Source organism: Ictalurus punctatus, chromosome 20 (genome assembly GCF_001660625.3).
Source record: "Ictalurus punctatus breed USDA103 chromosome 20, Coco_2.0, whole genome shotgun sequence".
In the NCBI taxonomy this organism is placed as follows: Eukaryota; Metazoa; Chordata; class Actinopteri; order Siluriformes; family Ictaluridae; genus Ictalurus; species Ictalurus punctatus.
Window position 1 is genome coordinate 1207249 of NC_030435.2, and position 19260 is coordinate 1226508.

A 19260-nucleotide genomic window follows, 5' to 3' on the forward strand; every position below is an offset into this window, starting at 1 on the left:
AATTAGTGTCAACTGATGGTTTTATTGCATAATTGTATTTGCTGTGCTGTGACTGTAAACCAGTGATGTGTAAGAAGTTAATTAAAACATCTATCCTATGTGCTAATCGAGTGTTTCGCTAATCCATCGGTTAAGGTTAAATTGTGCGTTCTAGATTGTTTTTCCTGTATCAACGTTCTGCATGTAGACGCATAGAACTGCATATTTAGCAGTGTGTGTAAGTGAAACTCGTGTACCTGTTATAATGCCATAACAAGCTCCTCATTAGAGATGCCTCGCTTGGCTAGCAACATCGATCCCGTCCTGACAGTTCCTGTTAAACGGCGTATCAATATTCATAACGTGGTATGCATCAAGCGACGTGAATAATCGGAGGGTGCGCGTTTGGCCTGCCTCTTACCGCACGGACTCGGAGTACAGTCCGAGAGACCGAGCTCTGCCTGTGCGATAAGAGGCAGGAGAAAGGAAACGCTTCAATTACCCGATACACCGTCCTCACCACAAAAGCCTCCTGATTAGATCAAGACTCGGACGCCGCATCCGCTGACCACAAATTACAGCGCCGTCTGGCACGAAAGGTCAATTTTACACCACAGCAAGTCTCCGATCTAGAAAGCACACGCGGCGTGGATCGTTTGAAAAAAGGTGAGCGGTTTCGTTCGGATTTCTATCTCGGGTTCAGACTCGCCTCAGTGGTCGATTCGTATCTCACGAGCTGTGAGAACAGCCTGCAGCCGAGCGATATCCGACTCCACATCTTTATCCTCTTCTTTATCCTCTTCACACACTTTATTTATATATTATATACGCACCGCTAAGAACGGATTTGAGTTGGATAATGAATCAATAATCAGCACTTTCAGTGCTTTCAGTGCTCGGTCAGCATATCCTTCATATCCGTGCCGTGTTGTTATTTACAGATGTTGACGTTATTTTATTAACCTGACATAAAGCCGTGATAAGGAACATCCTGCACACGTTACAATTTCTTTCACGATCTCAAGGTAGTACAACTAACCTCTCAGAGCGCGAGATAAACAGATAACATACAAAATAATAGATTGTGCTGGATCAAGTGCTATTCCATGTGCTGCTGAATAATGACTGTGCAAGCTGCTTTTATTCATTTTCTTCTTATTTAAGCAGATATGAATGGGATCATTATAACTTGTTCTAGACTCTAGACTCCTATTAGACTTATTTCAACGCTCTTGTCATTCATATGTTATTAAATAATATCAAAATTTCTTGAAATACTTTCCTTAAACCACAGTCTGTTAAAATATCGTTTTCACTCTGGAGCGATTTTCGATCACGTTCAACTTTGGCCTTTCCGGGTTTTTCGTTCCCTGTAACGTCTCTGATCCTGTCCGTCTCGTGTCCTTATTACTCCAGAGCGAAGCATTGTCTCGGAAAATACGCATACCTACTGGCGATGATCACAATTTATCGCAAGTTGCATTTGATGTAGAAGGAATGTAGAAATAGCACTAATTAGCACTCGAAGCACGAGGCATCTGTGCAGTCTGGATCGATAAGTGATAATACAGGAACGGTTCGAGCCGAAGCAGATGGTCAGTGTGTTGAAAATTAGACCAGTGTTATTATATATATATATATATATTTTTCACATCTACTGCAGCTTTTCAGTGCACACTCGCTTTCTTTCTGCCCTCATACACACGCTTGAGCTTCCAGACTGTTACCAAGGAGATTAAATAGAGAGAAACAGAGCATATTGCTAAGAGCAAAGCTTAAGCTGTTTGTTTCTGTGTGCATGCGAGTGCCAACGAGATGAAAAGGCAGTCTATTTGTTAACAGCGGCGTATAGGAAATTATGCGTGCGTAATGCATGATGGTGCCGCAAACGGATTCCCGCATGTTCGTTGTTTCTTTCCATGGGAAAAGAGTGGGAAAAGTCGCTGAAATGGGAGTTGGATGTCTTCCACGCCGCACGCTGCTGCGGCTCGGGTGATGGAGGAGAAATCAAAGGCCTGACAGAGCGAGTCCCTCAGGAGCGTTAGTGTTACTTTGCCCTTGAGCTAGGCACTTAGCAGACAATCCCACAGCACACTCGCGGTAACAAATGCATAGCGCAGACGGCTCGTGATAACAGCATTAGATCACGTCTCTCTCTCTGTGCGTGTGTGTGTGTGTGTGTTTTTAAAAAAAAAATCTTTTCAGGTTGTAGCCCTGAACAAATCTTCTTACAGTAAGCGCTTCCTGCGTCTGCTGTCTAACGCACGCCTCGTCATTTATGCAGTGCAATTTGAAATCTGAGCTGATGTTACACTAGGAAGTGAATATTTTAACCAGGTACTCGTGAGTGTGTATGCGTGTGTGTGTGTGTGTGTGTGTGTGTGTGTGTGTGTGTGTGTGTGTGTGGGTTTATCACATCCTCCTACACATATCCAAGAGAGATTTCTGGGAAAGATAAAGCGGAATAAAAAACATTTGATAAAATATTCATTATGGGTTTTTTCAGTGATTAATAAATAATGACCCAGTTTCAGTGGTGTGTTAAAAATGTTAAGGATGTAAAATGACACGATTAAAGATATCTGATGCTATTAAAACTATGTGTGCTTAGGATTGTGCATAGCTTTCTCTTAAATAAAATAAAAAAAAAAGAGTAGTGAGAGGCCACACCTTCTCTTCTGAGATTAACAAATACAGAGGCAACACCTCCTTTACATGGACTGACACATAGGCCACACCTCCTTCATTGAGACTGACACATAGACCACACCTCCTTCAGTGAGACTGACACATGGGCCACACCTCCTTCATTGAGACTGACACAGAGGCAAGACCTCCTTTACATGGACTGACACAGAGGCCACACCTCCTTCATTGAGACTGACACATAGACCACACCTCCTTCATTGAGACTGACACAGAGGCCACACCTCCTTCATTGAGACTGACACAGAGGCCACACCTCCTTCATTGAGACTGACACATGGGCCACAACTCCTTTATTGAGACTGACACATGGGCCACAACTCCTTTATTGAGACTGACACAGAGGCCACACCTCCTTCATTGTGACTGACACATAGACCACACCTCCTTCATTGTGACTGACACATAGACCACACCTCCTTCATTGAGACTGACACATAGGCCACACCTCCTTTATTGAGACTGACACAGAGGCCACACTTCTTTCATTGAGACGGACAGTCATTAATGCCATGATGTCTTTGCCTGAAACTGACAGACAGAGAGGCCACGCCTCCTTCAATAAGACTGACAGACACAGAGGCCACACCTTCTTCACTGAGACTGCCATGCAAAGAGGACACACCTCTTTTACTGTGATGACAGTCATTACCTGAAACTGACAGATAGAGAGGCCACGCCTCTTTTCCATGCAAAGACACGCCTTTTTCTACTGTGATGAACAGATACAAAGGCCACGCCTCCTTCATTTACATATATTTTTGCATCACAACATCTCCTTTCGCTATTCAAACCGAGTAAACGTGATGGCAGTGTTGTAACGTGTCATAAAATTCAGCGTGGTTTTATTTGGTCCTTCATTTTCTTGCCACGTTTACTGAGTAATCACACGATTATTAATATTTAAAGATTCGAATGAAGGTTTGTTATCTTATTATTTGAAGGCATAATAACTTAACAGTGCTACAAGCTCCACAGGAAATTACAGCTCACGAGACAAAAAAACAAAAGAGACGATTTCATTTGTAATCGGGAGCATCGTAATAAAATCGTTTCATTCTTCTATCCAGGCTTCAGGACGGACCGTGGCAGCCAGAGGGGCTTAAACGACAGATATCACGTTTAACATCTGCGCTTTGATGACTAATATTTAAAAAAAAACAACAACAACAACATTTATTCATGCAAATGAGGCATCATCTGATTAAATATGAGCACATTTGCATTTTTAATAAAAGCAAAAAACCTACGATAAACGCTCTTCTTTCTTTGCGTGAGCGGCTCGCTGGAAAATCGTTTTTATTGTTTAATTAGGAAAAATACTAAAAACTGTTATTAAAGTTTTTAATTTTCACGAATTCACGTCATAGAATGTATGCCGAAAACACGCTGCTTTTTTGTTCGGACCAAAATACTTTTGAAAAATACTTGTGAAAGGTGTTGGGTCACTTCCTCTAGCGTTTCTATTACTGCACTCGTCCTGATACTTTACGCTTTCGTCGACGTGGCGAATTTATTCGTAAGGAGACGTTTACTCAACGTTTACGGAAGGAAGGAGTCTCCAGTGTCAGCGCTTTGTTTTTATTTCCTTTTTTAAAGTTGGGATCTGAACCCGTTCCCTCTTGGTCATTAGGACAGGACTTCCTGTTCCTGCAACACTGAGTTTCCTCTTTTAGAACATAAAGCCAGAGAGAACTCCAGACAGCCGGCTGCGCTTTATCTGGAACATTTCCACTTTATTTTGATGATTCGCTCTGTGTTCGGCGTCTAACCCACAAAACAAGACTCCCCGGACAATTCCTCGTTTTTTTAAAGTGACACACTTTCACACCGCCATCTTCAGTTTGAGGTCAGACATGTTTTTAGTACGCACCGAACACCCGTCTGGTCGCCTCGTCTCAGTCTGTCACTGCCTGTTTGGGAGACCACTGAGGTGTGTGTGTGTGTGTGTGTGTGTGTGTGTGTGTGTGTGTGTGTGTTTGTGTGTGTTTGGGAAATAAAAGACACAGATTGTTTCTAGTCCCTGAAAGTGTGTGATGAGAGAATATTTGTCTCACTCGAACATGACCCTGTGATGAGATTGAACCCTGGTGCAAAAGGAAGTGCCATCTGATTGGCTGTTGTCTGGAACAAGGTGATACGAGCTCTCTCTCTCTCTCTCTCTCTCTCTCTCTCTCTTTCTCTCTGTATCGGTTTACAATTCTACATTATCAGCAAATCTGTTCCATTAGAGAGCTAATATGGAGTCTTGATCATATTCACATCTCTCGCTGTCTCTCTCTTCGTCTGTCTCTCTTCCCATCTCAATCTCTCTCTCTTTCTCATTCTCTTTGGTCTCTCTACATCTATCTCTCCGGGTCTCTCTCTCACAATCGGTCTCTTTGTCTGTTTAAAAGTCTCTCTGTCTCTCTGTCTTTCTCTCTGTACCTCTCTCTCTCTCTCTCTCTCTGTGTCTCTCTCCTTAGCTCAGTCTGTTTATCTATCCATCTCTCTTTCTGAATTGCTCTGTCTCGGTCCATCTATCTGTTTCTCTCTTTCTCGCGCTGTCAAAAGCAGCTTCGCTGTCTCCCACTCAATCTGTTTGTCTCTCCCTTTTCGTCTTTCCGTCCCTCTCTCACTCTTTTCTCTCTCTCGCTCTCTCTCACACACGCACCCATTTATTTAATAAGTCTGTTGTAATTGGAAAAAAATGACACCCTGTATCTATTTAAATTCGATAAGGAGCATTATGGGAAGCGACTCGGCGCTGCAGCTCATTTGGCCCCATCACGTGATCTCAGTGGCGTGAGATTCATTTCCTGCAGGTCGGAACTCGGGCTGGAGATACGGCGCGTCTGTGTGGAAGAGGATACGGCGAGGACGAGGCACTAAAACACAGGAAAGAGAGCTGATAGGAGACATAAACATGTGGGTTTCTCTCGAGGGGGGTTAAAACCTCTGTCAGATGATGTTTAAGAGATGAAGCTCACATCTCCGCACTCGCACCTGTACCCGAGAGACGCAGGTGCCGACACGTGACCTCCGCTGCCCCTCACGTCACATACACACACGTCAACGTCAAACGCTGTCTGAACCACGTTGGATCGGACTCGAACTCCGCCTCGGAGTGTAATCCAGAAACATCCGGAACATCACCTCCACATTATTTACAGAAGAGTCACATGAACTTGAGCGCACGTGATTCTTTCACACGATTCGCGTATTTTCATCTACACACGTGCTTTGTTCAAATGATTCATTCATTTTTTTACACGCGATTCCCGTGTACGCACGCCTCCTTCCCGATTCGTTTATTTTCACACGATTCCTTTATATCACTGTCATTTTCACACGCAGTTCATTTATTTTTTATTAAACCTTTCCCCGCACGTGATCACGTGTTATTCACGTGATGTCAGGTTTTTACCGCGATTCCCGGGAACGACACGGTAAACCGCACCTCGCTCTGTGAAACGAAAAACGAATGCGATATTTAAACTGATTCTTTTCCCTGTTTTTTTTTTGTAAAGCTTACAACGAGCAGCGTGCAACACAATTAGCAGCGAGCTCTTCTTCCCTTCCTCCCTCTCATAAATCACGAGGCTCGGGCTGAAAGGGAACAAACGTCCTTGTTTTAATTATCACGGCAGCTCCGTTCTTGCATACAAGCTTTATATGAGCCAGAGAGAGAAATAAACAGATTGAAATGACCAGATTTTTTATCTCGACTCTTAATAACGATGTCCTGCTCTGTTGTCTACGCGAGGAAAAACCTTAATTAATGACCCAATTTTCTGAAAGTGTGTATCGCCAGAAAAACAACAACAACGACAGCAACAACAACAACAACAACAACATGCTGTTAACTGAAATGAATCTTAAGTCAGAAAACACTGAGATCTCAAGAGCGCCGTGCTAACAGAAATTTAACAGCGCTCCGTCGGACGCTTCAAATCGACACGCAGGCTAACGCGTTGTGTTTTAATCAGATTTTGGGGAAAATGAGAATCACCCCACCGTAGATTTCTTTGCATTAGTTTACCTTAGCAACCGGGACTCTATTGTAGTCAGGTTTGAGGTTAGAACCTTTCTGAAATATTCATGTTCTCCACAGCATGTTGGACTAGCTTGCTCAATAGTCAAATCTCTATACTTCTGTGAACATACTATAGCAGCTCTTACCTTTCCGACATACTGTGGCTCCGGTCCAATGTGCTCCTCCAAAACATAGAACTGGTTCCACACCCAGCCCCTCTTGGGCCGGTGATGGGGGTCCTTCCCTCCCTCTGGGAGTTTAGTCCGATTTTGTGCGTGTGCGTTCAGGACAGAGCCCGCAGAAAGTCTGGTTCGGTTGTGAGCGTGCGCGTTTAGGACCGGGCCCGCAGAAAGTCTGGTTCGGTTGTGAGCGTGCGCGTTTAGGACCGGACCCACGGGAAGTCTGGTTCGGTTGTGAGCGTGCGTGTTTAAACCAAGGCCTGCCGTAGACGGGCTGCCGAGGCTCCTCTGGAGCGCGAAGAGGCCCAGCAGCAGAGAGCTCAAACAGGCTCTCATGTTAAAGAGAGGCCTGAGGACGGAGATCAGGCCCAGCCTCCCAGCTCAGCGCACCACATGTCCATCTTTATGCTTTAAACCCATCCTCGTGCTTTAAACCCAGACACCCGCGGAAGTCCGACAAGCCGCATTCACATCCTGGAGAGACGGCTGGGAGCTGCAGGGGTCACAGTTCGTTGGAGACTGGGATTCCACCGAGGGATCTCTACAGGCACTCCATAAAACATCTGTGGGAAGACGGAGAGGATGAGTCAACCGCGTGTGCTTTTGGCAGATTGAAACAGAGATGAATGGACAGTTACGGTGAATGACGGAACAGTAGAATGTTTTTCAGGCAAATCATATTGAGATAGTGGCTCAGATTCTCACACAGATTTCACACCACATAAAGGAACAGATAACATCACGAACATTAACGTAATTACACAGGAGGAAGAGGGAAAGAGTCGATTACTGGGAATGCGCAGGTTAGACGATAGCACGGTGAGCAAGCCAGAAGAGGAAGATCAAACAGCGCTGAGGAGTTGGGGGGGAAAGAAGAAGGTGAGACAGGTAGTAAGGATTGAGATAATTAAGAGACGTATAAAGGAGAAGGAGGGTTTTGAATTGAATTCTTTGGGGAGGCGTGATATGGTCTCGGGATCGGGTGCTGGGAAGAAGGTTAATGAACCTGTATAATAATGGAATGGGACTGAATAAGAGCAACAGATCATACAGTACAGTAATGTGAGGTATTTTTATATAAAAGAAAATTGAGAATTGAGAGTTTCTTTCAGAATCAGATCAGATGCTGCTCCATTTACTGAATTTCAGTCTATTAAAACAGAACTATTAGACACGCTGAGGAATGTCCCCACCATCCAAAAACACCTCTAAACTCTATACATGCTGATCTTCTTTTCTTTTAGTCATGATGTGCTGTCGGCTCGACTCTATCCGAACGGTCTGAATCCTTTTACCCGAGACCCAGAATAATCTGCTGCTGGTTAGCCACCCAGTAAAACACCTAATGCATTTTTGATGGAACATCTGGAATAGCAGGGATAGTATTTGGCAGGCCAGGGCTCCGTTGTACAGCATGGCTACGGGGCATGAATTGATTTTGGCACTAATGGAAATATAGTGCGCAACTTTATAAATTTGGGTGGACACGCTGTACATCCATAACCTCCACAGTGCACATATACAACGTACTAACCATCATTTCATAGCTTATACGGCGATGTAGTGCACTACAGAGAGGGTAAAAGACGTTCATTACTATCCTACCTAGTGCTTATGACCTGGATAAAAAAATAGCTCCTTATCGAGTGTCTAGAATCGGGTAGTACATTGGGTGAAGATGCCATACGTTCAAACTTAACGTGATTAATATCAATGTCACGTACATATGACTTCGTCAGCAATTGAATTGAATCCTAAATGGGTTCCTAATGAATATATATTAAAAGGTACACTACAAAAAGGTATAGATGTTGTTAGTTCATACACTGTATAGTATGATGTAATTGTATAGGAAGTGTGTTTGTTTTACCTGGAAGCCATGGAGGATGGAAACATCTTGCACTCAGCTTGCATAACACACTACATATGGTGTAAAGGCAACTGCTTTCTTTCCTAATCATTACACCCATATAGGGGATTACAAATGGGTCCTACATGTCTTTACATATGGTGTGATCACTAGGGGTAAGAGTTATGGCATAGATACACTGTATGGACAAAAATCTGTGAACACCTGACCATAACCTGACCATTGTATGTGCTTGCTGAACATCCCAATGCAGATTTCTTCCCCCTTTGCTGTTATAATGCGCACTCCACTCTTCTGGGAAGGCTTTCCACTAGATTTTGGGGCGTGGCTGTGGGGATTCATGTTCATTCAGTTACAAGAGTGTTACTGAGATGAGGCGCTGATGTTGATGTGCGGAGGCTCCAGTTCCAGTTCATCCCAAAGGTTGTTGAGTGGGGTTGAGGTCAGGGTTCTGTGCAGGACACTCGAGTTCTTCCAACCTTCACACACCATGGAGTTCGCTCTATGTGCGCAGGGGCGTCGTCATGCCGGGACAGGTTCGGGCCTCTTAGTTCCAGTGAAGGCATTCTATACAGTTGTGTACTTCCAACTTTGTGGCAGTAATGTGGGGAAGAACTTCATATGGGTGTGATGGTCAGGGGTCCACATACTTTTGGCCATATAGTGTATCATATCATGATAATTGCAGACATTGCTATAAATATGTTGTTCACATGGCAATAAAGTTTGACGTTTTAGGCGAAAGTACAGGAAAAAAAAAAAATCCATGAAAGTTGCGAAATATCTGAAAGGACTGTTTATAGCTGCTATAACGTAAGTGAGAACAGGAACTAACTCGGTTCACGGATGTTCCATCGCAATAGACGTAACTATAAATGGATAGAATGTACAGTATGATACGTTGTACCGCTGAGGAAATAAAACAAATAAGTAAAATACCCTGTGAGTGAGGAAACCTCGTCAAGGTCCAGTACAATATCACTTGTCTACATTTCCCAATGCTGTACATTTCAAATGACATGGAGAATCGTCATGAACAGAACTCGAGACGTTTTCCTATCAAAATCTCTCGTAGTCTTCTCCACAGTACTGGATCTCCATCGTCTCCACTCCACAGCCCTGTATCTCCTGAAGACATCTTGCATGAGCTGTAAGATGGCGCCTTGCCTTCCCCGTCTCTAGTTCTATTTCACGAGTTCATATTCAAAGAAACGCTGAGGCGAAATCCCAAGTGCTTACCTCAATATGAGAGGAATTCCACGCCGCGTATCACGAGCTGACAGCTGAGCGTTCTCTGTGTTGTGACAAAGATCTAAGCACAACACGTTAAAGCAATTGTAATCTCTCAGGAACAGCGAGATGTCTGTTTCCCGGCAGTGTTTTCTCGAATAAGATCACCTGTCAGAAGACAAGCTCGGTAGATAAAAAAACTTTTTATGAAGAGGTCTTTCAGCCTACGCTATGATGAACATGAAGGGAACCTCGACTTTCATTAGTTTCCCTTTTTTTGAGATGCACGAGACCAAGATCGAGAGGACTTTGTTCTTACGCTCGTTCGTCTGGGAAATGTTTTTACCTGGAAATCTACAACAAACAGCAAATCCAAGCCTTGGATAGCCTCTGTCAGGTAAACTAGCAACCTTCTACAAGGTTCTCACAAAACCAGGAGTTGGTGACTGCAGATTTTGATGAGGCTGGACAACATTAGCCTCAAACAAAATCAAGTCGAAAGGCTATCACACTTGACTCATGCTAAAGAGCTAATATCATTAACCAGGGTTGCCAGATTTTAGTTCCAGCCCAACAACATCTCAAAAATCACACAAAAGACCTCAGACTGGCCCAAACAGTTCTGGTATTGTAAAATGGAGGCACATTTTTCTTCTTTTTCTCAGCCTTTGCATGGGAAACCAGGCCACATTATCCACTCTTTCCCACATCATAGACACAATGTCTGCAATTACACTTTACCTTTTGTGGAAATGTATTATATTTAATTCTGATTATCTTGCTATAATAATACAAGATGTTGGTCTTGCTTTGTACGGTGCCCAATTTATGTAAAAAAAAAAAAAAAAAAAGACCCTGTTTTTAACAGCTCCGCCCCTGAGCATTGCGCGGCATCATTCCTTCCCCAATGGGTCCCTATTAGTATGTGTTGCAATACCCATGTTTGACCACAAGGTGCAATATTGACGCTGTGGAGCTATATGAGGCAGTGCACACTCTGCGATACTACTGTACTGTCTTTAAGTCGTTGGTCACTGAAAAAAAAAGGTCATGAGTATTTCAACAGAATTTAAACTATATGGCGTGAATGAGGATGACATGTTTATGACGATTTGCTGAACAGCTGATAAATATCGTGGGGTTCTGCACAACCTGCCCCCTATGGACAAGCTGCCACTACTCAGAAACTTAACCAGTGCGGAACAACATATCTTGAGAACAGTAATCAGAAACCCAGAAATGTCAGGGCACTGCGAGCTCAGCCCTTAGAGCCACACTAATCAGCCGCCGAGAGACCTAGGGACATCTTAGCTGGCTTGATGACCCGTACAAGGAAGAGCTCTAAAACACAAAACAATAATCAGGCCACAAAGTACAGTCTTCACTACATTCTGTAAGTTCCTGTAACTTCAGTGATGTCGCAATCAGCCATCAGCGACAACTGGCAAATCACTGCATTCTCATTTTCATTCATTGACTATTTTCAGGAAACACCATCATCATAAAGAATGGCAGACGAACAGCACCGGAGTCACCCGGGCGAGCGGTGCAGAACGCCGAATCGCCATTCGCGGTCATTTCTGATTGGAGCGACGGGTCCTGAATTCGCGTCACTGACACACATATTTCAGACCTTTCCTTTACTACATTAAGGAGAAGCAAATCTCAGTGCCTCAGAGCAAAAAGCAAAAGAAATGGGTTCTTTTGATTCATTCGATTCGATGCACATAATCAAATGAACCCAGAAAATGGGTTCCGTTGGTCCAAATCTCCAGACCGTGTGGTGACATTTCTGCAGCACTACAACTCTGTTCTTTGGCATCGTTTAGCAGATCAGATCTACCAAGAAACCCTGCTATCCAAAACACATTCGAGCCTGCTTGATTCATTTTCTGCCGGTGAGTCGAATCAGAGTCGAATCGCTTTCTCACTAGGGTTCACCTGGAAGCAGATCGAGAACACCTGTACAGAACGTGAACGAGATCGCCGCTCTACAGTAAAAGAGGAGTTATAAAAGCAGCGATATCGTGGTATAACTATATCACAATCAGGATATCACATCATCATATTGTCCAGCTCTACCTGTAATAGTCAGAACATCAAATTGTACTTCTTTAAAAAACATCCATTTCATAGAATAAATCATTCCCTGAGCCTCTCACTGGTCGTCCTCTGTTTCCACCGTAAGCATTTTTTATGTTCAGTACCCGGAGTCTGCCCTCTGTAATGGGTTGTTTCCATAATCACTCACTGTTCCATCCAAGGATGTTTTTGTTGTTTCTCGTTAAGATGTCTGCTTGTGGTCCACTCTCTCTCTCTCTCTCTCTCTCTCTCTCTCTCTCTCTCTCTCTCATTCCTGTCTCTGTCCCTAGTTCTTTTTGTAATGAGCTACCTGTTGAATTTGGTGGTTTTGAGGACAGACACAAGGACGAATCCCCGTAAGATCATTTCTCTCAGCACCAGACGCTTTGTGCCGTGTGTCAGCTCCTAGCTTTACTCATTACTGTGCCACTCTTGTGTATGCCGCTGCCGGTGAAATATTTTCCCTGCGTCATCTATCTGTAAATATAGCAGTAAAAGGACTGGTTTTATAAACAGTGTAAATATTAATACCTTAAACACGGCCGCTCATACGATCCGTCAAACAACTCTTAAGTGCGCTCAAAAACATCACTGTATTTATTTCTTAATCCTCTTAGAAGCTTACTCTTAAAATAGAGAATATTACGAGCCCTATTTGGACGGGATTATGTTCCCGATAATTCCCAGCAGTTTCCCAACAATTACAGCTTTTTATATGTTTATTGAAGACGGACACGAGCTGTATATCTGTTTATAGTTTATGAATGGAAAGGAACCAGCACTGAGGAGATATTTCCTGAGTGGGGGTTTATTCTCAGTTCTCAAGGCTGCTGCAGATGATCCACTTGTACGGTACGAGCACCACATGACAGTAGCACTAGCATGTTAGCACCAAATGATATATCTGCTAAATGGCACTCCTATCATGGTTTCTTTTCATTTATACATGGAGTGAAGAGGTGCCAATATATATATATAATCTACCCATGCCCTGGAATCAATACAGGAAATAATGTAACTCCACCAATCTGCGGTTGGTAAAACTGTCGAACATGAAACCCATCAATTTACAGCGAGGTGAAGAGAGGACACGTTCTCAGATAACCTTCCGAAGTAATTTGTCTCAAGAAATAAGACATGCGTACTAAATATCTAATGCACACTTAGCGCTCGTGTTCTCCCTCTAGGCTACGACGACAGTTTGACAGCCAGTTCTCTCCCGGAACATGTCTCGGAGATCTCCAGACCTCCCCAGAATGAACAATTCATGAGCTCGAGCCCAGACGAGGCCTTGATTTGCACAACAGTCCGGTCGGCAACAATAAAAAACAGAGTGGGAGTCTAGTCCCGCTGACACTTTTTAATTAGCATGCAACGATTTCATTAAAAATGGAACAGAATTGATTAAACAAACGGATAAAGAAAGAAAAAGGAAAAGACCTTGAGAGCAGGCAAGGCCGAGATGATAAACAAAGCAACGGCAGTTAAAAGGATAGGAAGCTAATTAAGTTAACAAAATAAAAAGGGGCCAAGTGGAGAATAGGAAACTTTTTCCAAGTTATGAAGAACAAACATAATCCAAATAAAAACAAACGAGTGCAGACCCACACTTCTGACCCGGACCAGAACATAACGTTTTAGCCGTGTAGTACGGCTGAGAGATGCTGTATGGTGATATGATATCCATATCATGTTAAATTATGCACGTCACGAAGAAATACAGATACACTTCGGAGCAGGCTGTTATCGGGAAATAATCAACTCTGGGGTGCTAACGATAACGCCGTTTCATTTTACTCCTCACTTACGCGCATGCAAATTAACGCTCGGTTTCGCAGCAGCTGTCTATGTTGTTAGTCATACGTTCCTCCCAGATGCTACGTTTCTCATTTCGCTTGATTTTATCCAGTCGGTAGATTTCTTAAGCGAAGGCGTCCGATCGTTCTTTATAAGCGTCCTGGACTCAGACTGCTGAAGGCAGCTGCCGGGGTGTATATATTTCAGAGCTCGCAGCCGTGATATGCCAAAACGAGATGCATTGCTTAATTACGACTCTATCTGAGGGCAAGCATTTGGCAAATAGTCATGGATATGCTTCAGCTGTTCACGACAACCAGATGTTTACACGCAGTCGTAAGCGATTGCCGGTATTAAACTGTCTACACTGTAAAGAATTATAATTCTCCACAATAAAACGCCAACGCGTACGTCCAATGCCGTAGAAAGCGTTAGACGGGGTTCTACAGCTCGCCGCGTGAAATTCTGGGGAAATATTTACAGTAAACGGCATCAGAGGGAATTGTTTAATTTGATAAGACTGTACAACGATAGTATTATTAACTTCACGGACAAACCTGCAGCTAAAATAAAAACGGTTATGTGAAGGGTAAGGCTAGGAAATGCTAGGTGATGTTTGCGATTGCAAGCAGGGTAGGGGCTCAGATCGATGTTAGGGGCGGAGCTAGATCGTGGATAGACTGGGCGGGGCATCTTAAGGAGTCTGCGGTAATTAAATGATCGAAATGATCACTTAGCTAGCTGACACAACAAAGCGTGAGTTTAAGATTGCTCATGGAGCGTTTCAGTAAGGAGTAATGTACAGTACTATGTGTTGTGCCGTTATAGGAAAATAATCAACCTATGGTTCCCACCCTATCCTATAACAACACGTCTTTTATTCCTTTTAAACCACAGCAAATTGCTAACAATTGCAATTTTTCTTCTTTATTAAAGTATTCTTCTCCATTTATGATTACATTTAATCAGTTCCTGTTCTCACTTACCCTACAGCAGCTATAAACACTCGTTCCCTCACCAGTCCTCTCTTTATTCTCTTTATTCTCTCTCTATATTCTCTTTATTCTCTCTATTCTCTATCTTTATTCTCTTTATTCTCTCTCTTTATTCTTTATTCTCTCTCTTTATTGTCTTTCTTTATTCTCTTTTTATTCTTTTTATTCTCTCTCTTTAATCTCTTTTTATTCTCTCTCTTTATTCTCTCTTTTTATTCTTCTCTCTCTTCATTCCCTCTCTTTATTCTCTCTCTCCGAGTTAAGACAAAAGAAGCGTAAACTGGTCCGTCCTGAAGATGTCGGAAAGCTTAAAGTTCCAGCTTTACCTCTGACCGTTACAAAGCGCTGACACTGGAGACTCCTTCCTTCTATAAATGTTAAATAAACATCTCCATGCAGAACACTTCACATCTGTACAGGGTCCTCTGGATGAGCTGTTGCTATGGGAGCAATAATAGATAAAAGATAGTACAAACACCTTCTGACCAATCAGAATCCAGAGTTCATCAGCCCTGGGTTAGAGTTCTGTGTTCAAAAGGAATCGTTCATTTCCATAAAACCGAAGGAAATAAAAAAGCGCTTTTTTTTTCAGGAATGTAAATGACACATTAAACATTATTAACCTTTAGCTGCGGGTTAAAGCAGAACACTTGAACACTTGGAAGCGATTCGCTAATGTGATGAACTCAAACAATTCAAGCTGAATACATTAATGACCCTGAGACCAACATCTCCACTGCAAACAACAGCCTTCTGTTAAAAATCAATAAATCATTCTCCATTAGGGAGATTCCTCATTTCCATAGCCAGCCTTTTAATTCACCCTTATTCGTTTGGCAGGTGATTTGATCCAGATAAAGCCCAGAACCGAGCAGTCGAGGGTTAAGGAGACGAGATCGGATCTGCGGGATTTGTACTCGACCTGTCGGTCACGGGTGCAGAATCCGAGCCGAACCACGGCACCTCGTGTGAACACATCTGAGCCGTCACAACGGTACTCACACCGATGCTCTCTGCTCTTAACTGCTCGGTTTAACGTGTTGAAACCCCGGAGAGAACATAAATCTAAACCACGTGGCGTCTCTAACGACCGGTTAGAGGAACATAACTGTAAAGGAATCTCGTTAGGGTAGTAATCAGACCTTAAACAGGAGCGGCGATTTAACGCTTTAACGGTTTGATGCACCATAGTGCTGCTGAATTCTGCATTCAGAAGGATGTTGATCAATATCCCATATAAACGGATGAAAGAGCACGTGCCGTCGTCGACATGGCGACGTTTTCTCCTCGGAAGGAGATCTACGGAAGGAGTCTCCAGTGTCAGTCGGGATTCTTCAGGAGGGACGAGTTCACGCTCTGCGGGTTCTCAGTAGCATGAAAAGCTGCGATGTATTTATTTATTTATTTATTTATTTATTTATTTTGTCTTATTAAATACCAGAGAGAGAACGTAATAGAGCATACCTGGTACTTTAGGAACAGATCTTGGTGATTTACACGTGAGAGGCATTCATCATCACAGACATGCTAGAATGTTGTAAAGGAAAATCGGCGTATTGGAAATGGACTGTAGTGTCGAAGTTCGGTTTTGGTTTACGCAAACATTTCCACAGAGCTTTACGTTAAAAGATTGATCAACGAGGTCTGACGTAAGAGATTTTATGGAACCCTCGTTCCCAGAAAAAGCCCTATTCGGACTGGGTTATCTGTCCTCGTGGAGGTGTGCAATGTAATGATAAGCGGAGCATCTCTCTGACTTGATGTCCAAATCCAGCTTTTTTTCTGTTTTATTGGAAGTAATACAACACCGTATTTGACCTTCTGCGAAACGAGCAGTGGAAATACCTCCACGTGTTATACATCCTGTCTCAACTGACATTTTCATAATGCTCGCCTTTTATCCTGTTGTAAAAACGCCCCCCCCCCCCCCGTGCCCGCCCCTCACTCCAGGAAGCGTTCGCTCTTCACTCTTTTCTTTTCTTATCATCTGTCGCCAGGACCAAACGTCTCGAAATGCAGCGGGTTGAAATACAGACGACGATTAAAAGGAGGAGCGCGTCGGAGAAGTGGCTCTCGGTGAGCTATCGTCTTCAGAGCACATGGTCATGTGACCTACTGATCGTTTAGTGCGACTTGCACGGACACGCCCCCGACAACGAGCGCTTCCGATGAAGGATTAAACCGTCAGCTCGTATTAATAGGAGCATGAGGATGTTGTTGACACGCCCGTCTCTGTTATTTACACGGAGGTCGTTTATTACGGGTTACGCAGATCGATCGGGATTACCACAGACGCCGACGGAAAACTAATCCCTCTGAAAGACTTACAGTTATTCGATGTTTTTACCACTGGCTTGTGTGTGTGTGTGTGTGTGTGTGTGTGTGTGTGTGTGTGTGTGTGATATCGTAAAACCGTGATATTTTTAGACTAGTTTGTCATACCGTTTAACCGTAACGCCGATAACTCGGATCCTGTCCGCTTTAAGCATCACTAGTGTGTATTTTTAAGGTGTGTTGTTTGCTCTGAAAAATCTCTCTCTCTCTCTCTCTCTATCACACACACACACACACACACACACACACACACACAGCTGTTTAAACATTCTGCGCGTTTAATATCGTCAATCAAGTGAGATCATGTGACACCTTCAGCACTTCATGCAGCTATTTTTATTTATTATTTATTTTTTTTGGCAGAAGCTCACAATCTGCTCGTGCACTTCTCAGCTCCCAGCCTGCGTTCCCCCCTTTTCTTTCTTTCTTTCTTTCTTAGTTTTTTCTTTCTTTCTTTCTTTTCTTTCTTCTTGTAGTCGATAGCTCATTTTACAGCAGTGGAGCATTAACTATATCACCGAGATGGACTTCAGAGAGGCTCTTAGGTGCTGTTTTGGCACCTTGACATAACCGCGGCTTGAAAGCACTAAACCTGATGATGAAGAAAACACACACACACACACGCACACACACACACACACACACACAGCCCGCGCATGCAATCAAACGAGGTGGCGGAAAAATCAATGCATCACACCCAGACGGTATCTGATCATCACATTAACTTCACTTCCGCTTAAAAAAAAACACACAACAGAAAACATTACAGTCCGATCAGACACCTGAGAGACATCCACACACCCCGCAATGCTGCGCTCCATCCTCATCCTCTATCAGGATCAACATGCGGGCATTTCAACACCGCGTGCGCCTCGTGCACACTTTATGGAACTGCAACACACAGAAATGCATTTATATTTATATATACACACATACAAAAATAAATAAATAAATTAAAAAAAAAACCACAAGTCGTTCGCTTCGCATCTCATCTCACGAGCCGGGGAGTTGATCTACGCGCTGTCTCAGAGCCGCTGCACACCAAGAGCACGGGTTCTCTTCTCCTTCTCTGCGCGCGCGCCGTTGTGCAGAAACCCGTTCATCTTCATCATCATCATCATCATCACCATCAATATGCATGCGCATGTTTTCATGTATTTATTTCTCTACAGCACCACACACACACACACACACACTCACACACACGCAGTCGTTCACACACTTTCCCCTTGCGAGCTTTCTGTACACGCGCGCGCTCAAAAACCAAAAAAACCAAAAAAAGATCTGACTCTTACCCTCGCGCTTCTGTCTTCACATCTGCAGAGATATGGAACTGGGTTACCTCCACTGCACTCTGAGGTGTGTGTGTGTGTGTGTGTGTTGGTTTGTTCACAATCCACTCCACTATCGCTCCCAAGTCTGCCAACCAGCAGCAGCTCAGGAGAGGAGATCTGCGCGCGTGCACGCATACACAAGCATCTCTCTCTCTCTCTCTCTCTCTCTCTCTCTCACACACACACACACATTCATACGTAGATCAGCGTCAGCGTCTCACATATCCTGCTCTCTCATACACTCTCTCTCTCTCATTCTCTCAATCTACCACTCTATATCCTTCCTGAATCATCTCTCTCTCTCTCTCTCTCTCTCTCTCTCTCTCTCTCTCTCTCTCTCACACACACTCACAAACTCACCCTTTCTACCTCTTTCATCACTCTCTCTACAATTCTCGCCTCAGTTTTTTGCCTTCATCTCTCTCTCTCTCTCTCTCTCTCTCTCTCTCTCTCTCTCTCTCTCTCTGTCTCTCTCACTCAACATTTCTTGCCCTCTAATTTATATCATTCTCACTTTTTCTCTCTCTCTCTCTCTCTCTCTCTCTCTCTCTCTCTCTCTCTCTCTCTCTCTCGTGCGCATGTGCGGGGTGAGTGGGTGGAGACTGAGTGTGAGGGTGTGGCTGTGGTGTGAGGTGTGAGTGGTACCTTTTTCTTTGTTTTGCTGTCTTGGTTTTTGTTTATTTGGTTATGGTTGTAGTTTTCTTTTTTCCGTGGAGTAATTGTGTAGAGTTTGGGGAAG

At 43.5% G+C, this 19260-nt stretch overlaps 1 protein-coding gene across 1 annotated transcript in view; it reads right to left on the minus strand.

The window, feature by feature from the left end:
• Positions 1-19040, minus strand: part of cdh18a (cadherin 18, type 2a) — a 50700-nt gene extending 31660 nt beyond the window's left edge. The window contains exons 1-2 of the mRNA XM_017494999.3: positions 18483-19040; positions 6847-7442 (exon numbers count right to left, since the gene is read on the minus strand). Of these exons, the coding sequence (XP_017350488.2) occupies positions 6847-7215 (369 nt within the window). The 5' untranslated portion in view covers positions 7216-7442; positions 18483-19040. The remainder of the gene's footprint in view (positions 1-6846; positions 7443-18482) is intronic.
• Between the last annotated feature and the right edge of the window lie 220 nt (positions 19041-19260).